The 16,715-nt window shown below is 41.6% G+C and overlaps 1 protein-coding gene across 5 annotated transcripts in view; it reads right to left on the bottom strand.

Moving 5' to 3' along the window:
• The window catches only part of si:ch211-26b3.4 (connector enhancer of kinase suppressor of ras 2), a 46,809-nt gene that overhangs the window by 29,070 nt on the left and 1,024 nt on the right, over window positions 1-16,715 (bottom strand). The window contains exons 1-4 of one of the 5 annotated variants that reach the window (XM_058062883.1): window positions 14,495-15,063; window positions 3,486-3,649; window positions 1,181-1,383; window positions 334-421 (exon numbers count right to left, since the gene is read on the bottom strand). In XM_058062883.1, coding sequence (XP_057918866.1) covers window positions 334-421; window positions 1,181-1,383; window positions 3,486-3,649; window positions 14,495-14,558 — 519 coding nt within the window. In that variant the 5' untranslated portion in view covers window positions 14,559-15,063. Of the gene's footprint in view, window positions 1-333; window positions 422-1,180; window positions 1,384-3,485; window positions 3,650-14,494; window positions 15,064-16,715 lie in introns of those variants that run through there. The other 4 variants (XM_058062882.1, XM_058062886.1, XM_058062884.1 and 1 more) reach the window with 4 other exon arrangements.

The following is a 16,715-nucleotide window of genomic DNA, read 5'->3' as shown; positions in this document are numbered from 1 at the left end:
AATGATGACAAAAAAATATATCTTAAGAGTTTAATGTAAGAGCTGATATCTATCCATTTGCATGGTCTTCCTGATAATAACCAGGCATTAAAATGAACAAAAAATTGAAGAAACAAGGGTGGTCTAATATATTTTTAAACATATTTTAATAACAGTCCTACTTCTGTAATGCACTGATTGTTCTTTAGCATTTTATTTATTGGAAGTTGTACTTTTTTCTTTTTTAAACACTCCGCTATCATTTCACTGAATTGTTGGGTGTTTTTGCAAACCTTTATTTGGACTATGTGATGCATGCAAACTATGCGTGTGTGTGTGTGTGTGCGCAGGCACCTGCTGTACAATGGTAGTTAATTCTAGGCAGAGCTGCACAATGTTGTTCTTCAGTAATGAATACTCTGTCACGCTAGCAAACGGAGACCTGAAACGAAGGACAAAAACAACAGTGTGATTTCAAACGCACTGACGGTGCAGCCAATAAGAAAACTTAAAAACATTCCCTGTTTTTCTTCTGGAAGCTCAAAAGCAAACATAAACACAAGCAACAATATTTGTTTCAGCATCATCGCCAGGATGCCAGGGCGGACTCCACTAAAGCTCAGTGTTGCTTTACTTGATGTGTTCCCTTTGCTTCTCGTGGTTTCATCTGGCGGCAGCAGCAATGCTGGAGCTTTTGAGTCATGCCTTTTTTTCTTTCAAATATGTTCATCTGAACTCTTTTATTTTGAATTAGCGGGACCACAGGAATCCACCTACAAAGAACTGGCTATGTTGTCGTGATAACATTGGTCCCCTTTTATAGATGCAGGATGAGTAGTATTAACATAATAATGTATGTATTGTGTACTGTGCATCCATCCATGCATTTTATTTTATTTTATTATTTTTTTTCCATCCATGCATTTTAAAGATTGCTTGTCCTCATTAGGGTCATGGGTGAGTCAATCTCAGCTGACTTTGGCCGAGAGCCACGGTACACTCTGAATGGTTGAATCAATCACTCGGTAGCGAAAACAAAGAACGATGATGAAACTGTTAAAAAGCTAACCAATGTAATTCTTAATAAAGGCATTGCATGATTGTTCATGTAGCGTATGTAGTCTGCTTTGTCATTCATTGTCATTGCTTTATTACTATAAAAAAATGATGACCTCTTTTAGTGCAAATAGCTACTTCATACCTGTCAAGCCAGGCAAGAAGGTTTTTTGCTGCGCCAATCAAATCTACCACTGAGGTAAGGAAATCATTGGGTAGCCTCCGGGAAGCTCTTCCATCATAATGTCCTCCCCTCCGTCGCCCCAGGATGAAGTTTTGGAGGTTCTTTGCTGAAGCGTTGAGTTTGTGGGACAGAGTCCGGAGGTTTTCTGTCTCCAGGCCGTAATTCTGAAGGAAAGACAAGATCCATTTGATCACGTATTGCATTTCTCAGTTAGAAAACAATGCAAGGCTGGGGACATTTTGTTCATCTGTATGCATTTAACTAAAATAAAGGATGCATCACAGTAAATGATGAGCTGAACATGAAATACACAGGTTACTCACACAGCCCATTACTACATGGCACTTTGACCCGTCTAAATAAACAATCAGACCCACTGAGCCACATTGCAAACATCCAACCAAGCCACCTCTGCTTATGTCCTTGCCGACAGAGACTGATTCCTGCTGACACACAAACTGTACACACACACAGACTGACAACGAGACATATCTATTCCCCCTCTGCCTCCAGATCTATTTAATACAGTCACGACCACAGCGACTACAAAGGAGAGAGTTTCTCTGTGGCAGCGAGGGGAGAGGGAGAATTAGAGGAGCTAAAGAGGCGAAAGACAAGGGGAGAGAGGAAGAGGGTGCACCCCAGCTACTGTATACATCTTACCGAAACTAGGTCATGCATACGTACACTATGTTCATGCTGATGTACTGTATGGGAATGTATATGTGAACTGGAAGCATATGCGTCTGTACAATTAAGCTTTTCTGTGATTCAGACTGGGGGGGCGAGGCATCCCCGGTGCAGAAACGAAGAGAAGAGAAATAATAACCCCCGTATGTTTGTGTGTGTGTAAAAAAATAATTTGAGCGTGCATATGTGCCCGTGTGTCAATCAATACAATACAAGGCCAACGCCATTAGAGCAGCCCCCCCACTACCTTCATGTCAATACAGTTGCCATAACAGCCCACGTGGAACACAGCGGAATGCCCCACACCCTGATTTTAGAGCTGCCACCTCAATAGAAATGTTCAAGTCCTGATTTAAAACTATTTTACACTTTAGTTAAAAGTATTCCTGGCTTGTTTGACTGGAGCTCAGACAAGATCTGACGTGGTCCACATCTTAGAGGGCCACGCTTTGGCTGATGACCAACTCTCCTGATGTGACTCCATCTATGAACTGGACTATTAAGGCTTGGTTGTCTTATTAGTGATTATGGACAATAAATCACACTTGATTGTGTACAAATATGGCCAGTTCCTACAGTGTAGAGCGAGTTGTTGACATAGGCATGATGTATAGGGTGAGAAGATGTATCGAGACAATTAATGTCAATATGAAGGTGATGGATGAATGGTGTGTGTGTGTGTGTGTGTGTGTGTGTGTGTGTGTGTGTGTGTGTGTGTGTGTGTGTGTGCCCTGTCCTAGGACATATGGTGACTGCTGCTGTGGGACACTCATCCCCACCTGGGGAACATTTGAATGGGAAGACGAGCTGATTAGCGGCCACAAGCAACACACTCGCACACACACACACACACACACACACACACACCACATTCAAACAAACCCGGCTAATCCAGCTGTGTGCGCCTGAGCGATAAGGTGCACCATGCATATTTTTTCTCCACATACTCTCTCGATTTCTCTTCCCTCACACACCTCCTGTCTTCTCTTCTCATTCTCTGACTTGGAGGGTAGCACCTAATTCCCCCTAATTCTCTAATCTGGAGCAGGGCCACTGCACAGGCTATCAGGAAATGCCAAGTCGGCCCAAAATGATTCAACCATTTTGTCTCTGATATTTAAAAAAATGAAACAGACACATCCTATATACACATACTGGTCTGCCCCTGGGCACGCCCAGGCCCTGAGCCACGGTCCACTGAATGAGAGTTGAGAGCACTCACCATCCTCCATTTATACCTATGGACAATTTGGAATCGTCAATTAAACCTAGAATGTTTTTGGAATGTGGGAGGAAACCGGAGTACCCGGGGAGAACATGTAAGCTCCACATAGAGATGCCCAAGCAGAGAATCGAACCCAGGTCTTCCAGCTGGCATCCATCAAACTAATATGCAGTTTTAAGGACAAACAATCATATAATTGTAGCAAGTATTTTTCAGTAGAACCATAAAGGGGATATGCATGAACATTCATTTTCAAGGGACCCACTCAGTTTTGACATAACCATAACCGCTTGCCCACGAGTGTACATCCTGTGAGAGACAAGTACAGTAAAGGTGGGAAGAGTGACTGACCAGGGCACAGAGTAGGTCGACAGCTTCCAGAATGAGCTCCTGATGTCCTATCCTGGTGACCCCCAACTCCTCCAGTTCTTGATGGGTGATGTGCAGAAGCTGCTCCCCACCCATCTGCTCACGCTCAAAACTCTTCACATACTGCTGGAGACAGTCATCGAGACCTGAGGAGAAGCAGGAGGAGATTCAGATCAGAATGTATGGAATTTCTTTGGTACTTGTTCATGAAAGTTCATGAAAACAAAAATCAACAAAGATACACAGTAAACCTCGATGTTGGCTATTTTCCATTATTGGAAACACAACCTTACAACACAACATAACGTCAATCAATCGATACATTGGCATGGGGCACGACACGTTCGTTTAATGCCCATGTTTTTTCACAGTGCAATACTCACACATTATAAGCAATTAAGACGACGTCAAAAATACATCCCAAGAGATGTGAGTTACATATTGGCTTTTGCGGCCGCCTGCCATGTAGAGAGCTGAATATACAGTAGACCTGGCAGGTTCGGGATGCTATTGATTAGTTAAGAGCCGTGTGCCTGTTAAATAAACAAACTCAGCAAAATGCACACCTTCCCACAGTCCTAATGAACAAGCCTGTTAGAAAATGAAAACACAAAGCAACAAGCCACGAGAAGGACCCACCGTAGAGTCTGCCTGAGAATGTTTGCTTCAAATACAATCACACACACACAAAACAATTCCAAAAAGCTGGTGTTAGTCTGGGTTTTGCGCCTCTGTGGAAGCATGTTGATAAAGCCGAGTGGAGCCGTGAGGAAAACACTGATGCCCGAGGGAAGCGAGGCTGACGGAGAGCAGCCAGTGTGCTAGCACCTTAACACAGTCACCACACACACACAGACCATACAAAAATATCAGCCAAGTGTTGTTCTGAGTGACAAAGACACACAATCTTGTTACATACGGCAATTTTCAAGTTAACACATCACTCTGTGCACTGTTGCTCCCAAAGTGGAAACAATTCAATTGGATGTTGCTCATGTTTGTTTGCCACAGAAAGCACAATCAAGTATTATCTCACACAAGAGCCTAAAAACAATACTTTCTTCATTTAATCTAGCAAATCTATGATGTTGGCAGTGCTCTTAGCTCTTTTCTCAAACTGCACACACAAAATGTTCCAGTCTTCATCTTGCAAAATGTCATGTATCTATAAAGTTTTAATCCTACGTTCACAATTTTAATTCAGCATCTTAATCCCTTGTACAGTATGACTATAGGAGTTTTATGTCATGTCTAGATGCCTCTAATAATGTTTAAAAATGTATTCAGAAGGTTGCAAATAGGAATGCACTATATGGATGTCAAGCATGATGGGTCACCAACTTCCCAAAACTACCACTGCGGTTTCACAGTATGAAATTCACGTGTACCCTCCACAATAAATAACATTTATGTTATATATGTAACTAATTGTTGGAAAAATCGAAATAGCTAGTCTCACAAGTTCTGTATATTGTTAAAAAATAACAAGGAAACAACCATTTATAGCTTTAAACTTCAATTGTGTTTCCTATAGATTGTTCACTACAGCATAGAGTCCAATGTAGCCCAATAAATCATTGCCAGTGTTGACAGAGCTATCTGCAAGTTGAGTGCATGAGCAGATTTCTTCATGGAGCCGGGAGGAACAGGAGCAGAGACAGCTATGCTGAAATGATGGAAGCAGAGCAGACCCTGCAGCAACTAACTAGGATTTGTGAATTCATGACTCTGAACATTACCATATGAGAAAGACAGATTTGCTCTTCACCATTTACATGTCAGGCAAGGAGGTGTTTCGGAATGTAGCCATCTTGTACAGCGCGCTGTATGTATTATATGATAAGTAATTGGGGTAAATGCAATATCTGTTTATTTTATGTTTATGTTACTACACTTTTTTTAGATGCAAAGGCTCTGCAAAAGTAGGATTACTCTCATAGTCAAGGTTATAGCTTTGATAACATTTAGTTATTTGTGTTATTACTTTTACAATTATTTTCTTTCTATACTTCCAGATAACTGTACACAGCTGTTGCAAAAGAAAGCCATTCCATCCACACACGTACGATGGACAGAATGTATACATGCAAATGGTTACACATTGCTGCTAACCAGTCCCTTGTGTGAGAACACTATCCCTCGAGGAAAAGCAGCTGATCTGGGTTCATGTGGTAAATTCATTTGCCAGTTATAGAAATAACATGTGGTGTCCACAAACACAACACACTTGCAGATTACACACACTAAAAGAGATGGATTTACTCCATATTAACTGCAGGATAAATGAAGGACTCCTCACTAGATTCTATGTTGTGTAATAGGAATCAAACCCAAGTGAAGCTAAAATAAACAGAACAGAATATTTCATGATGCAATGTCAAAATGTCTCTCTTTGTAATCTGATAATTATAAACATACGCTGTTTCCTCCTGGAAGCTATTTGCTGGGTATATTTTTTTTTCCATAGTAACAATAAATTTGAATATATCATAATAATGTAATATTTGCTTTAACAGGTCATCATTCACTCTGTGGCAGAATTGTTGTTTGTATGTGTGTATTTTCACACAGGCAATTTGAACCGTCTGTCAAACATGTGCAGCATTTCTTGAAATGCTGACTTTCCAACTGATTTGTATGTTGCTACCACATTCAAATAGATTCGACACGCTGGCTTGTTCGTGTTGATAGGTTCACCTTGCTCATCATTAATATTCCAACATGGTGGTTACTGACAAAACTACTGTTTGTCATTGCTTCTGAAGGTTTTCCATGATCAGCGATTGGGGACCTCTTACTGTATGGAGCAGCCTCATTCACATATCTTATCTTTGTTTATGGGAAAAATAAAAGGTTCCCGATGTGAAAAATGAGGGTTGCCAGGCAACTAACAGCAGAGGAGTCAGAGTAGAAGTATGGGATCAGCATTTGCTGGCCCCCAGGACCTTGTATAGAGGCGAGGCTAAAAAGCGCACACGCTCATGCACAGAAGAACACATGGAATGTACTGTGGTCTTGACATTAACGTTGAAGGCCACAATAAACAGCTTAATATGATTTGCAGGGAAAAAGCCTCTAAGCAGTGACTTTGCTGCTTGACCAATAACATTTACAGAAATCGGACTGTCATATCTGTTTTTAGCGTTTCGTTTGAGACCATGCTCGGTTCAGAGTGGAACCCAAAGAAGTCTGTCTTACCGCCTTAGTTTATATCTGGAGTAAGTGTACCAGTGAAAAAGAAAAGACCCAACACTCGCTAAAATATTCCTGCTGTGAAATATTCATCACATCATGACAGAATATTCTTAAGAAGGTGGCATTTTAGCTCTCCTGTATGTGAGCTTTCAAGTGCACCACAGCCTGCTCTCTGAAACGCAGCTTACTGCCTGCAGATGCAATCTAAAGTGACGGCACTTCTACCGAAAGTATTTTTAAACTTTATATAAACTTTAACTTAAATGCCAGGAATTAATAATGCTAATCTATGCCATGGGTGTATGGCTTCTATCGTATCTGAGATGAGGGCAAAAAGTCAAACAAAGCTAATATTCACTCCAATAATTTAGAGAGAGAAAAACTGGCAGCAAACAGTAATAAGGACTATACTGTGAATGACAAATCACTGCTGCCCAAAAATAGGAAAATATACCATTTCAAATATTACACTATTTTATCAAGATTTTTTAAGTCAAGGTTATGCTCTTTCAAAATGACACTCATGCTCAAAGACCAGATAAAACAGCTCTAGCCAGACGTTTTCATTTACGTGATTGTATTCTGAGGGTCTTCAGTTGCAACTCAGCTCAAATACTTGATAGGACAGCCCTAAAGCCTAGATAGCACTTTGATACAGTCAACGCGGAACCTTGGTTAGCGTCTTTAATCCATTCCAGAAGGTCCAATTCCAATATAAAGCTGATTAATCCATCCCAGAAAGAAAGAAATTGTTAAAACAAAAGACGTTTTTAGTTTATATGTAGTTTATTTCAATGGTCTTTCTCAAAGTGCTATCAACGGCATGAGTTAAGAACTTCAGACCGCTGATGACAGGTATTAGCAAGCTAAGCATACTGACATTTTGTGAAAAAAGTACATTAAGAACACAGTTTGAGTCGCACAGTGTGTAAATAAGACGGCAAGACCATAGTGTACTCTAACCAGAAAATGTACGCAAACCAAGGCAAAATTTGGCATAATTTGTCCAAGTTATGTGAAAAACACTAACCGGTGCATACACTAACCAAGGTTGTACTATATTTAGAATTTGATTCTACTGTTTTCATATGATCTTGTAGTGAAATGAGTATTATGTACGGTTCTGAGTTGTGTTTCGGGGATCGGCCTTTCGGGGGCAGTGCTGTTTGCCTTCTAGTTAGAGTTCGCCCAAGGGAGAAAAAGAGTTGCCGAGCCATTTTGGCCCCGCATTGGAGTGTGGAGTGTGTCTTGCTCTAAGGTATGCTTTTGTAGACGTCGATAAAAGGCCAAGTTGTGCACAGTCAGCACGGTTATCCTGCCTCATCATCATTCTGCCAACATTACAATATTTTATACACTTATCTAACAGAGCCGCTACTGTAATTTCGTTCAACGTCTCTCCAGGTTAATACTGAAGTGGTTTTTATTGTGAAGCTTATATTGCACTAAACAAAAACAGCATCTACTTTATGGCTTCATTGTGCTACAGCATAGTTATTACGCCCGCCCTTCTGATGGCGTCTTGATCCTGTTGTAGTTCTTTAGCAAGGGTTTAGCATATCACTGGCAATTCTCCGCCAAAACACAGTCACAGTGAGCAATCACAAGTTTGGTTAACTAGCTGTTTAGCTTCCTGTGTAGTACAGTCAAGATTCAGGAATGGCAGTGAAGCATCCAGATTGCTGTTGGGGCTGGAACTCATTTATGTGGATCATCAGTCACTTTTATTGTACACATTGCTAAGTAAGCGTTCGACTTACAAAAACAGAAAAAGCTACATACCAGAAATGGTGTACTTAAAAAAAAGCCAACCAATCACAGCTCTAGTTGGGTTTGGTTAGCTGCTCTTTAAAAGCCACCAAAGGTGTTTTGTACAGTACTGTACATACTGTAGATTGGTGTATTCCAATGCACTTTTCCTCGGACCTGTTGGTCTAGTCCACACCGGAACAAACATGTCACATACGTGGTGTTAACACTGGTAAAACTGGAACAACAGGTGCAAGAAGTAAACATTGAAACACACACAGGCCTCTCTGTCTGAGCATCCGGATAGAACGGGTACTTTGATATGATGCCATCGACTGTGCTTTCCCCCTCTTTCTCCATCATGCCCTCATTTCCTTCCCCATCTTAAGACTCCTCTGCCTTTTGTTCATTTTGCTGTCCGCCTCCCCTTTTCCAAATTTCCTGTTCCTCTTTCACCTTGTACTCTACATAACATAAAAAGGAAGTGTGATTCACAGGAGCCGCATGCATATGTGCCTCACTCGGCCTTAATGTGTGTTCTAGGCATGTAGAGGGCATCTGTGTGTGGTTGCTGCCTCCCCATCTTATGACATGTGTTGTGACTTCGACACGAACAGATCCGGTTTCCATGGCTACCGATGCCCCACTTAAAGCTCCTGCTTCCAAGTTTCTAAATGAATGCGTTGGTACGTGTATACATACACTGAAATCGACTAAAAAACGGAATAAAGACCCATTAACACAATGTCAATCAAACTATGTTTCTGTAAATATATATTATAGCAATAAATACATTTTAGAATAGGGTTTGGCTATTTACAGTTGCACTCCTTGGGTCCGAGTGCAACCGTTATCAGTACAGTTTTGCATATGATGGCGAAAATTAAGAAATGGCGGTTTACCCATCTCTGCGTGCATAATGAGGCTCACCCTTTAATCTTTAATGCGGCTGAAAGTACAACAAGCACTCAGTGGCAGCCAGAGGACGACTTTCACCATCACAGACATTCTTAACATGGCAACAGAAGACAATATCAGGGGACGCAGTATGGAACGGTACTGAATGTCGTCTTTCAAACAGCCAAATAACATCTGAAAGGATTTTTTAATAGACACACAAAAAAACCAAATTCTTCTCTGTAAGTCATTAGCTGATAGGAGCTAGATCACCCTAATCAGTATGTTTATTTATAAACTTAACAGATACCCTTGCCCAGCGGATGTAATAGCTTTATTTCAATTCAATTTGGCCTTATTCGCCAACATATTAATTAGCTTTCTTTGTTTTTTGTGGACCAATCTTCACAAAAACTACATCAGCATGAAGGATACTGCAGTTCACACCAGTGGAAGCTTGCCAGCTGAGCCTCAATAGTAGTGCCCTTTTGGGGCATTCACCACGCGTTTTCTTATCTGAGATTTGTTGAGCTAAAATGCAGGATTTGTCAGCAACTCAATAGTACATTTACACACATTTGATTACCAACCGATACCGAGTATTCAGATTTTCTTGGTGAGGTAAGACTGCATATTGATTTCCCACAGGGTGTATATATAAGTGAGAGACAGGAAGTGTTGTGCTGCATCTCCACAAGGTAACGTAGTGTGCCAAAAACTGGATGGGAAGGTGAGGCATAGTTCTTTGGAGACGTACTGAAGATATTTTATTGCTGAGATTCATTTGGATTTGAATTCATTTGAATTTTGGTCCATTTCATCAAAAAAACCAACCAATTTTCTGACTAAAGGACAGTGCTCGTATTATGAGACATGTCCTAATCCTCTGTTCCCTCAAACTCATCTCCAGGCTTGTGTCCTTTATTGGATAACAAAGGAATTCTCCTCCTTCCGTGTTTGCATCCCAGGCTAGTAGTTGGCATGTCTTTTCGTAAGGAATCACCACATGCTTGTTCCCATCCAACAATGTGTTTTCAAACCCTTATCAATATGTACAGTATGTGGGTTTAGAAACATCATTAATTTAATTAATTCCAAATAGTATAACTCTAATGGTAACAGTAGCTGTGCAGAAAATTTGCTAGGGGCTTTGTTATTTTAATTACTTGCATAACACAACAACCGCCCTATTTTGGTACTTGCACATGTGAGGACCGAATACTTACAGCCGAGCATATAATTCTTTACAATCCCACTGCATGCTGCAGAATAAATAACAATGGTGGTGACTTTTCAAAGGTTTAACAGAAGAGTGTTTTAAATGAAAACAGCTATCCAAATGACAAAAACACATTCTTAACAGCAGTACAATATATTGATGAATAAAACACATATTGGTGGAGATATGAATGGAATAGTAATTACGACAGAAACACTCTATTCACTTTTCTAAACCAAGTTCCTGTAAAAAATAAAGGATAAGTAATTAAGTATAAGTATAAGTATACATAAAATTCCCTAGTCTTCTTAAAAACTCCATTATTAAGACAAAATAGTAGTTGCCACCGTTGATGAATGAGGTTTTTCTTTTTAGTCTTGGACTAGTCTTGGAACACACCTTGACGCATCCAGTCTGTAACACATCGAGGAAACTCCTCCAGTGTGGGTGTTCAGAATAAATGCTGATGAGTCATCTTTAGATGAGCCATACTTACTATGTTGTGCTGCTGGAAGTACATCAGCAGCACACAAAGTCTTGTCTTATTCTGAAGAATAACATTGCGGTATAAAAGGATTTCTAAAAAGTGTAGACCTACAAATGTGCCACATTATGTTCCCTCATTTTTCCCTCAAAACACACACTTTAGTATTGCATATCTTCTACCTAGTGGATCCAGATCACCACAATCCCCTTTTGACCTCTCAGTCAACACATTTTCTTTTATAGGAAATAATGTGAACATAATTGATTTCTTAACTAAGGTGTTAAAACTGCTCAGAGTACATATACAGTACAAACATCCATTCTCACTCACATTCACACTTATGGACAATTCACAGTCACCAGGATGTGGGAGGAAGCTGGAAAACCCACACACGCACGAGAAGAACATGCAAACTCCACACAGAGATGCTGCAGTGGAGATTGGAACCCTCAATCTGATGTGCTGAATGGATATTTAATTCAATGAATTTTGCTCATTTTGCGGAAACTGGCGCAATGTGAATGAAATGCTGTCATCATTAGGAGAAGGGGCGTTTGCGTGGGGAAGTATTTCCCCAGCGGACCACTCAATCGTGGCAAATCCATCCATCTTTTTCTATGGCTCTTACCCTCAATAGGGTCGTGGGTGTGCTGGAGCCTATCCCAGCTGTCTTTGGGCGAGAGGCGGGGCACACCTGGGACCGGTCGCCAGTCAATCACAGGGCACATATAGACAAACAACCATTCACACTCACATTCATACCTATGGACAATTTGGAGTGGCCAATTAACTTAACATGTTTTTGGAATGTGGGAGGAAACCGGAGTACCCGGAGAAAACCCACGGCGAGATTCGAACCCAGATCTTCCGTAAGGCCCTATTTGTATTGCTAACAGTGTACTGCTGACAGCCAGACCCTATTCCCAGTTAAAATTAGTATTGGAATTACAAAGATACTCAGTGAGCTGATTTGTTTATTTTTCCAGAAAATGTTGGTTGAACTACAAATTGTATGGCTTGGAGGAATATGACTATGATATGATTCCACTGTGTTATGATGATGCCTGTTATAGATGTTTGCAAGCTCTATTACTGGAACAAACAACTGAGCCATTCCGTGCCTGGGGGATTTACGCTGGACAAGATCCAATTGCTTTTCTCCATTATGCTAAAAAATATATCCAAAATAGTGGTGATTAAAAAGTCAATATTTAGGCTATTGGCCATCAGGGAGCGAGGCAAATGGTGGCCAACTCTCCCTCCATTACAGAAATGGTAGAAATGGTAATTTGTCTAAAGATGAATTTGGAAATATTTGTTTTGTTTTTCCACAACCCATGAGTCATAGATGTGTACATTCTGTCTTATCGTGTTACAGATGAGAAAATGTCTAAGCTCTTCTAAAAGAGGTCTCAGTGTCTTTGCTCCATAAAAGTGGTACAAGATTACTCTGTGTGAGAGAGATGAAGGGCATTCACATGAAAAAGAAAACCATGCAAGAGTTCAGATTAAAGCAGAACTGTACTTTTTTTGGAATTTTGCCCATCATCCAGTCTATGAATCCCCACAGGCTGAAAGTAAAAAGCAAGGAAAACATGTTTTTGTGGCGATTTTTTAAAGGGAGTGAAACAATTTTTTTTGAGTAAGCAATAGGCTCTTCATCAGCTTTTTTTTGTCTCATCCCATTTCTTCTTTTCGGCATTTCAAAGCTCTACTTAAAAACTCCTGAAAGGTCCAACAGTGCAGAATGTAAATTCCTGCAATTTTTCAAGTGAATAATACGCAGGACTGTTTGGGGTTTAGGAGAGAGCAAAATGTTGAAGGGGACCTATTATGCTCATTTTTCAGCCCTTTGTATTGAGTTGTGGACTCCTATAGACCAGCTCCACGTGACAACCAGCACAAAAAGCGTTCTTCCAGAATCTGCACCTATTCAGTTGTATATCTTTGGATTTCGTGGTTCCTGTGAAAACAGTCTATTTCAATGTATTCCATCCAGGTCATATTGTTATCGCTCTCAAGTGATTTCTGTACGCAGCGATGCTGGAGCCTATGCCAGCTGTCTTTGGGCGAGAGGCAGGGTACACCCTGGACTGGGTTTATCCAATGATTTGTGATTAAATCCAAGTTCTGCAGTATTCAGACTCAAATTTGGCGTTATTTGTCCATTGCACATTTGCTATAGGTAAATGTTTAACATGGTTTACAGCACCATAACACTGAACACAGTATAAATGTAGCGAGAACTGTGTAATGTGTACAAAACATGACGTTTAACTGAAAACATGCATCTTGACCAATATTGTTTACATTTAATCTATGCGGTTATGTTGTCTGTGTGTACCAGAGAAGCAGCCACACATGGAGACACACACGGAAAAGACGTTCACACTCACATTCACGCCTACAAGCAATTAGTCCTCATTAACCAAACACAGAACAGGATGAACATGCAAACGCAACACAGATTCAAACCACCTGGACTCTTCTTGCTGTGAAGCAACAGTGCTCAGCGGCATGCATGTCGTTTAGAGGAAGCCAATTACAAAAGCAGGGACTTTCATCTTAAGGGTCCATTTTCCTCCCTGCCTTGTCCTCTGGGGGTTTTCTCAAGCATCTCAGTATTTTATTCTGCCGAATCGTGACCCCCCATTAAAAAAAAAAAATGTGATTACACTACATGCACAAATACACTGTTGAGCTAGCTGATTGATCACACAGGATTGCGGACATCCCCCTATCTACTCCCTTCCCTATCTCTGAATAGGGCCGCCACAGTTTGTGTCACACTGCTCCCTAGCTGATCAGCGTGTGAGTATAACCACCATACACCCCCACCCGTTTTTGCATCACACACACACACACACACACATATGATTAATGACAACTTATTCATACGAACTATTTGAGGGCCATTTGGTTTCCTTATGAACCAAGCGCTGTCCGAGGTGCTGAATCAGATTAATAGACTAACTTTGTGGAGTATTAGCTTTTGGTTTGATTTGGGATGGGTGAGGGGGTGTCATGCAGCTAGCAGCATTAATTCCATGAACACACACATAACACGCTGATATACGAGATTCCAGCATGTGTCGGTGAGCAGATGACAGATCTTCCACATTCACTGATGATGCTGCTATCGCCATCCGCAGCATCAGCACCATCATCACAAGCAGCCTGTAGGTTTGCCTCTCTCAAGCAAACCATGGGACAACGTACGCTTTTGGAGGACATTCATCTCACTGCACCAACACACGAAACACACATTTATATACTGTATACCCCATTCAGGTCTTGAGGAGGCTCCATGCATGAAGTGCGTGGCCCGCTCACATCACATCACATTACATTATCACCCCCCACCCCCCCACCCCCATCAACATCCTCAGTCAGGTCACATACAAGTCCGGACGCTGGTGGTGCAGAGATGGGATCCCAACTTACCTTTCATCCAGTCCAGTACTTGCTTCGGCGTCCATTTACTTATAGGTTCCATAACCAAAGCCATGATGTCACAGCCTCTCTGCGTTGAACAGCACAGGAGTGAAACGACGTGTCAGTCACATCTGGAATGACGCGGCGCTGGATAATTCGGAGAGCAAAGACGCGGTTGTCGGTTTTATTCCCTCCATCAGAGCATGGCCGCCTGCAGAAACGCTGAAGTGGATGCGGTGGTGCAATCTACGCGCACGCACAGAGACACGCGCACACACGCGCACCCCGCTTGCTTGCCTCCCTCCCTCTCGTTCCTCGTGCCTTCCCGCCAGTAGCTCGCGAGCAGTGAGAAGGGGATTCGATGGGAGCGACCCCTCCCCTGCCCGCCTCGCTGCAGCATCACAAGGGCCACCACTCACAATGAAACGGGGAATGGTGCAACGCACATCGTACAGAGCCAATGTGCGCGGCTGCCCCCTCGCCCCACTGTGCACACGCATGCACGTCAAGGGAGGGGTCAAGGGGGGTTAAGCATATCATTACAAACATAAAGTATAGAAGTGATCAACTGCATTGGAGTCAGCACACACATTTTATACTGCCGAGTGTCTTCTCATGGAGTTTGGATCAACCACTAAAGTATCTATATCGAGCATGTGCATGACAAATGTTTCAATTCCAAAATCAGCAGCAGTTGTCTGCACCCCTGCGAGAAACAGTGCCCCCTGCTGTGCATCCGAAACACTGGTGACGTCATGTATTAACGCGTCACCTGTTCCAACACGCACATCAGTCCAAAGGGGGGTGTCAAACTCTTATTTATGTGTCACACAATTTACACAATTCTCTTCAACAACCTTATGGCAGGGGTGTCCAAAGTGCAGCCCAGGGGACATTAATGGCCCTTAGCCTGTTTTTATTATTGGCTTGCAGAATATTCTGCAGACATTCAGCGACAACCTTCATTTGGGTCCAGGATCATCCTGTTGCGGACAGCCAATTGGATCCTCTGGTGAATTACCTTTTGGCTCCACTTAACTGTTTTGTTCCATAATCCTCAGGAGTTAACGTTTTAAGAAGTCTTACTGCGTCCAACCCTAAAAGTAAAGTAAGTAAGGCCTCTTGCAGTGTGCCTTTTAGGCCTCTTATGCAGATCAACGATACAATCTTGTTCAAAGAGAGAAAGCTTTTTGCCATCAAGACATCTTGACAGTGTCAATACCTGACATTGAATCCACATTTTTCCCAATATTTTGCCTTTTCAAAGCTGTGGTCTTAAACTTTTGATCAGCTGATGAACAGCCGTTTCACTTTAATGGTGGTTTGCAATAAACTGCTTACTAAAAACCTTTTTTGTCTCACTTTTATTTCTTTTTCTATTAGGACTGTCTAATTTTAATCACATTAATTACAGTTTTCATTAACAAGTTATTTTTGACAGCCCTACTTTTTACATTTGAAGCTTCTCTTAGAGCCTCCTTAAAAACATAATTCTAATTGTTGGACATGAAGTTGTATGACATCCCCATCAGCAGCGTAGTGCATCAACGGTGACTTACCCCCACTGCGCCCGGTGAGCCGAGTTCTGGTCAGATGTTAGTGATGAGGAAAGTTGTTCCAGTTGGTTGGTGGGGCCACTTAAGTGAAGCTCTTGGTTCTCAAAACAATATTTGTTCAAAAGAGCAATACATTTGCATCTCAAAAAATGCCTCATCGAAAAAAAAAAACGGTCCTCAAACTCGCTCTGCGTTACTTTCTTATCACTGCACGCTGCCACTTGTCCATTGTTGTGTATGTGTTCCATAGCATTTATATGTGCGGATGGAGATTCATATAACTTGATGTCAAAAAATCTGAACGACGCCTTTAAGATCCAACAATGTAAAATGTAATTTCTTGCTATATTTCAACTGGACTTCACATTTTGATCAGGAGTGTATATCCCGCTGACACCACCAGGACGGGTGGTCAAACTTCCAAACTGGAGTCATGCTCATGGTCTACAAACATAATGGTTTTACAAGAAGACTCTAACGATGAGCTTGAGGTGCAGACAGGATCCTCTAAAACCTACTACTTGAAAGGCGGGATACACCAGGGACTGGTCGCCAATGGCAGCGTGCATATCGACAAAGAATCATTCACACTCACGTTCTTACCTATGGACTATTTAGAGCCAATTAACCTAACATGCATGTTTTTGGAATGCACCTGTCACACTGAGAGCAGT

Source organism: Doryrhamphus excisus, chromosome 23, assembly GCF_030265055.1.
Source record: "Doryrhamphus excisus isolate RoL2022-K1 chromosome 23, RoL_Dexc_1.0, whole genome shotgun sequence".
Taxonomy (NCBI): Eukaryota; Metazoa; Chordata; class Actinopteri; order Syngnathiformes; family Syngnathidae; genus Doryrhamphus; species Doryrhamphus excisus.
This window is presented reverse-complemented; position numbering and strand designations above follow the sequence as displayed.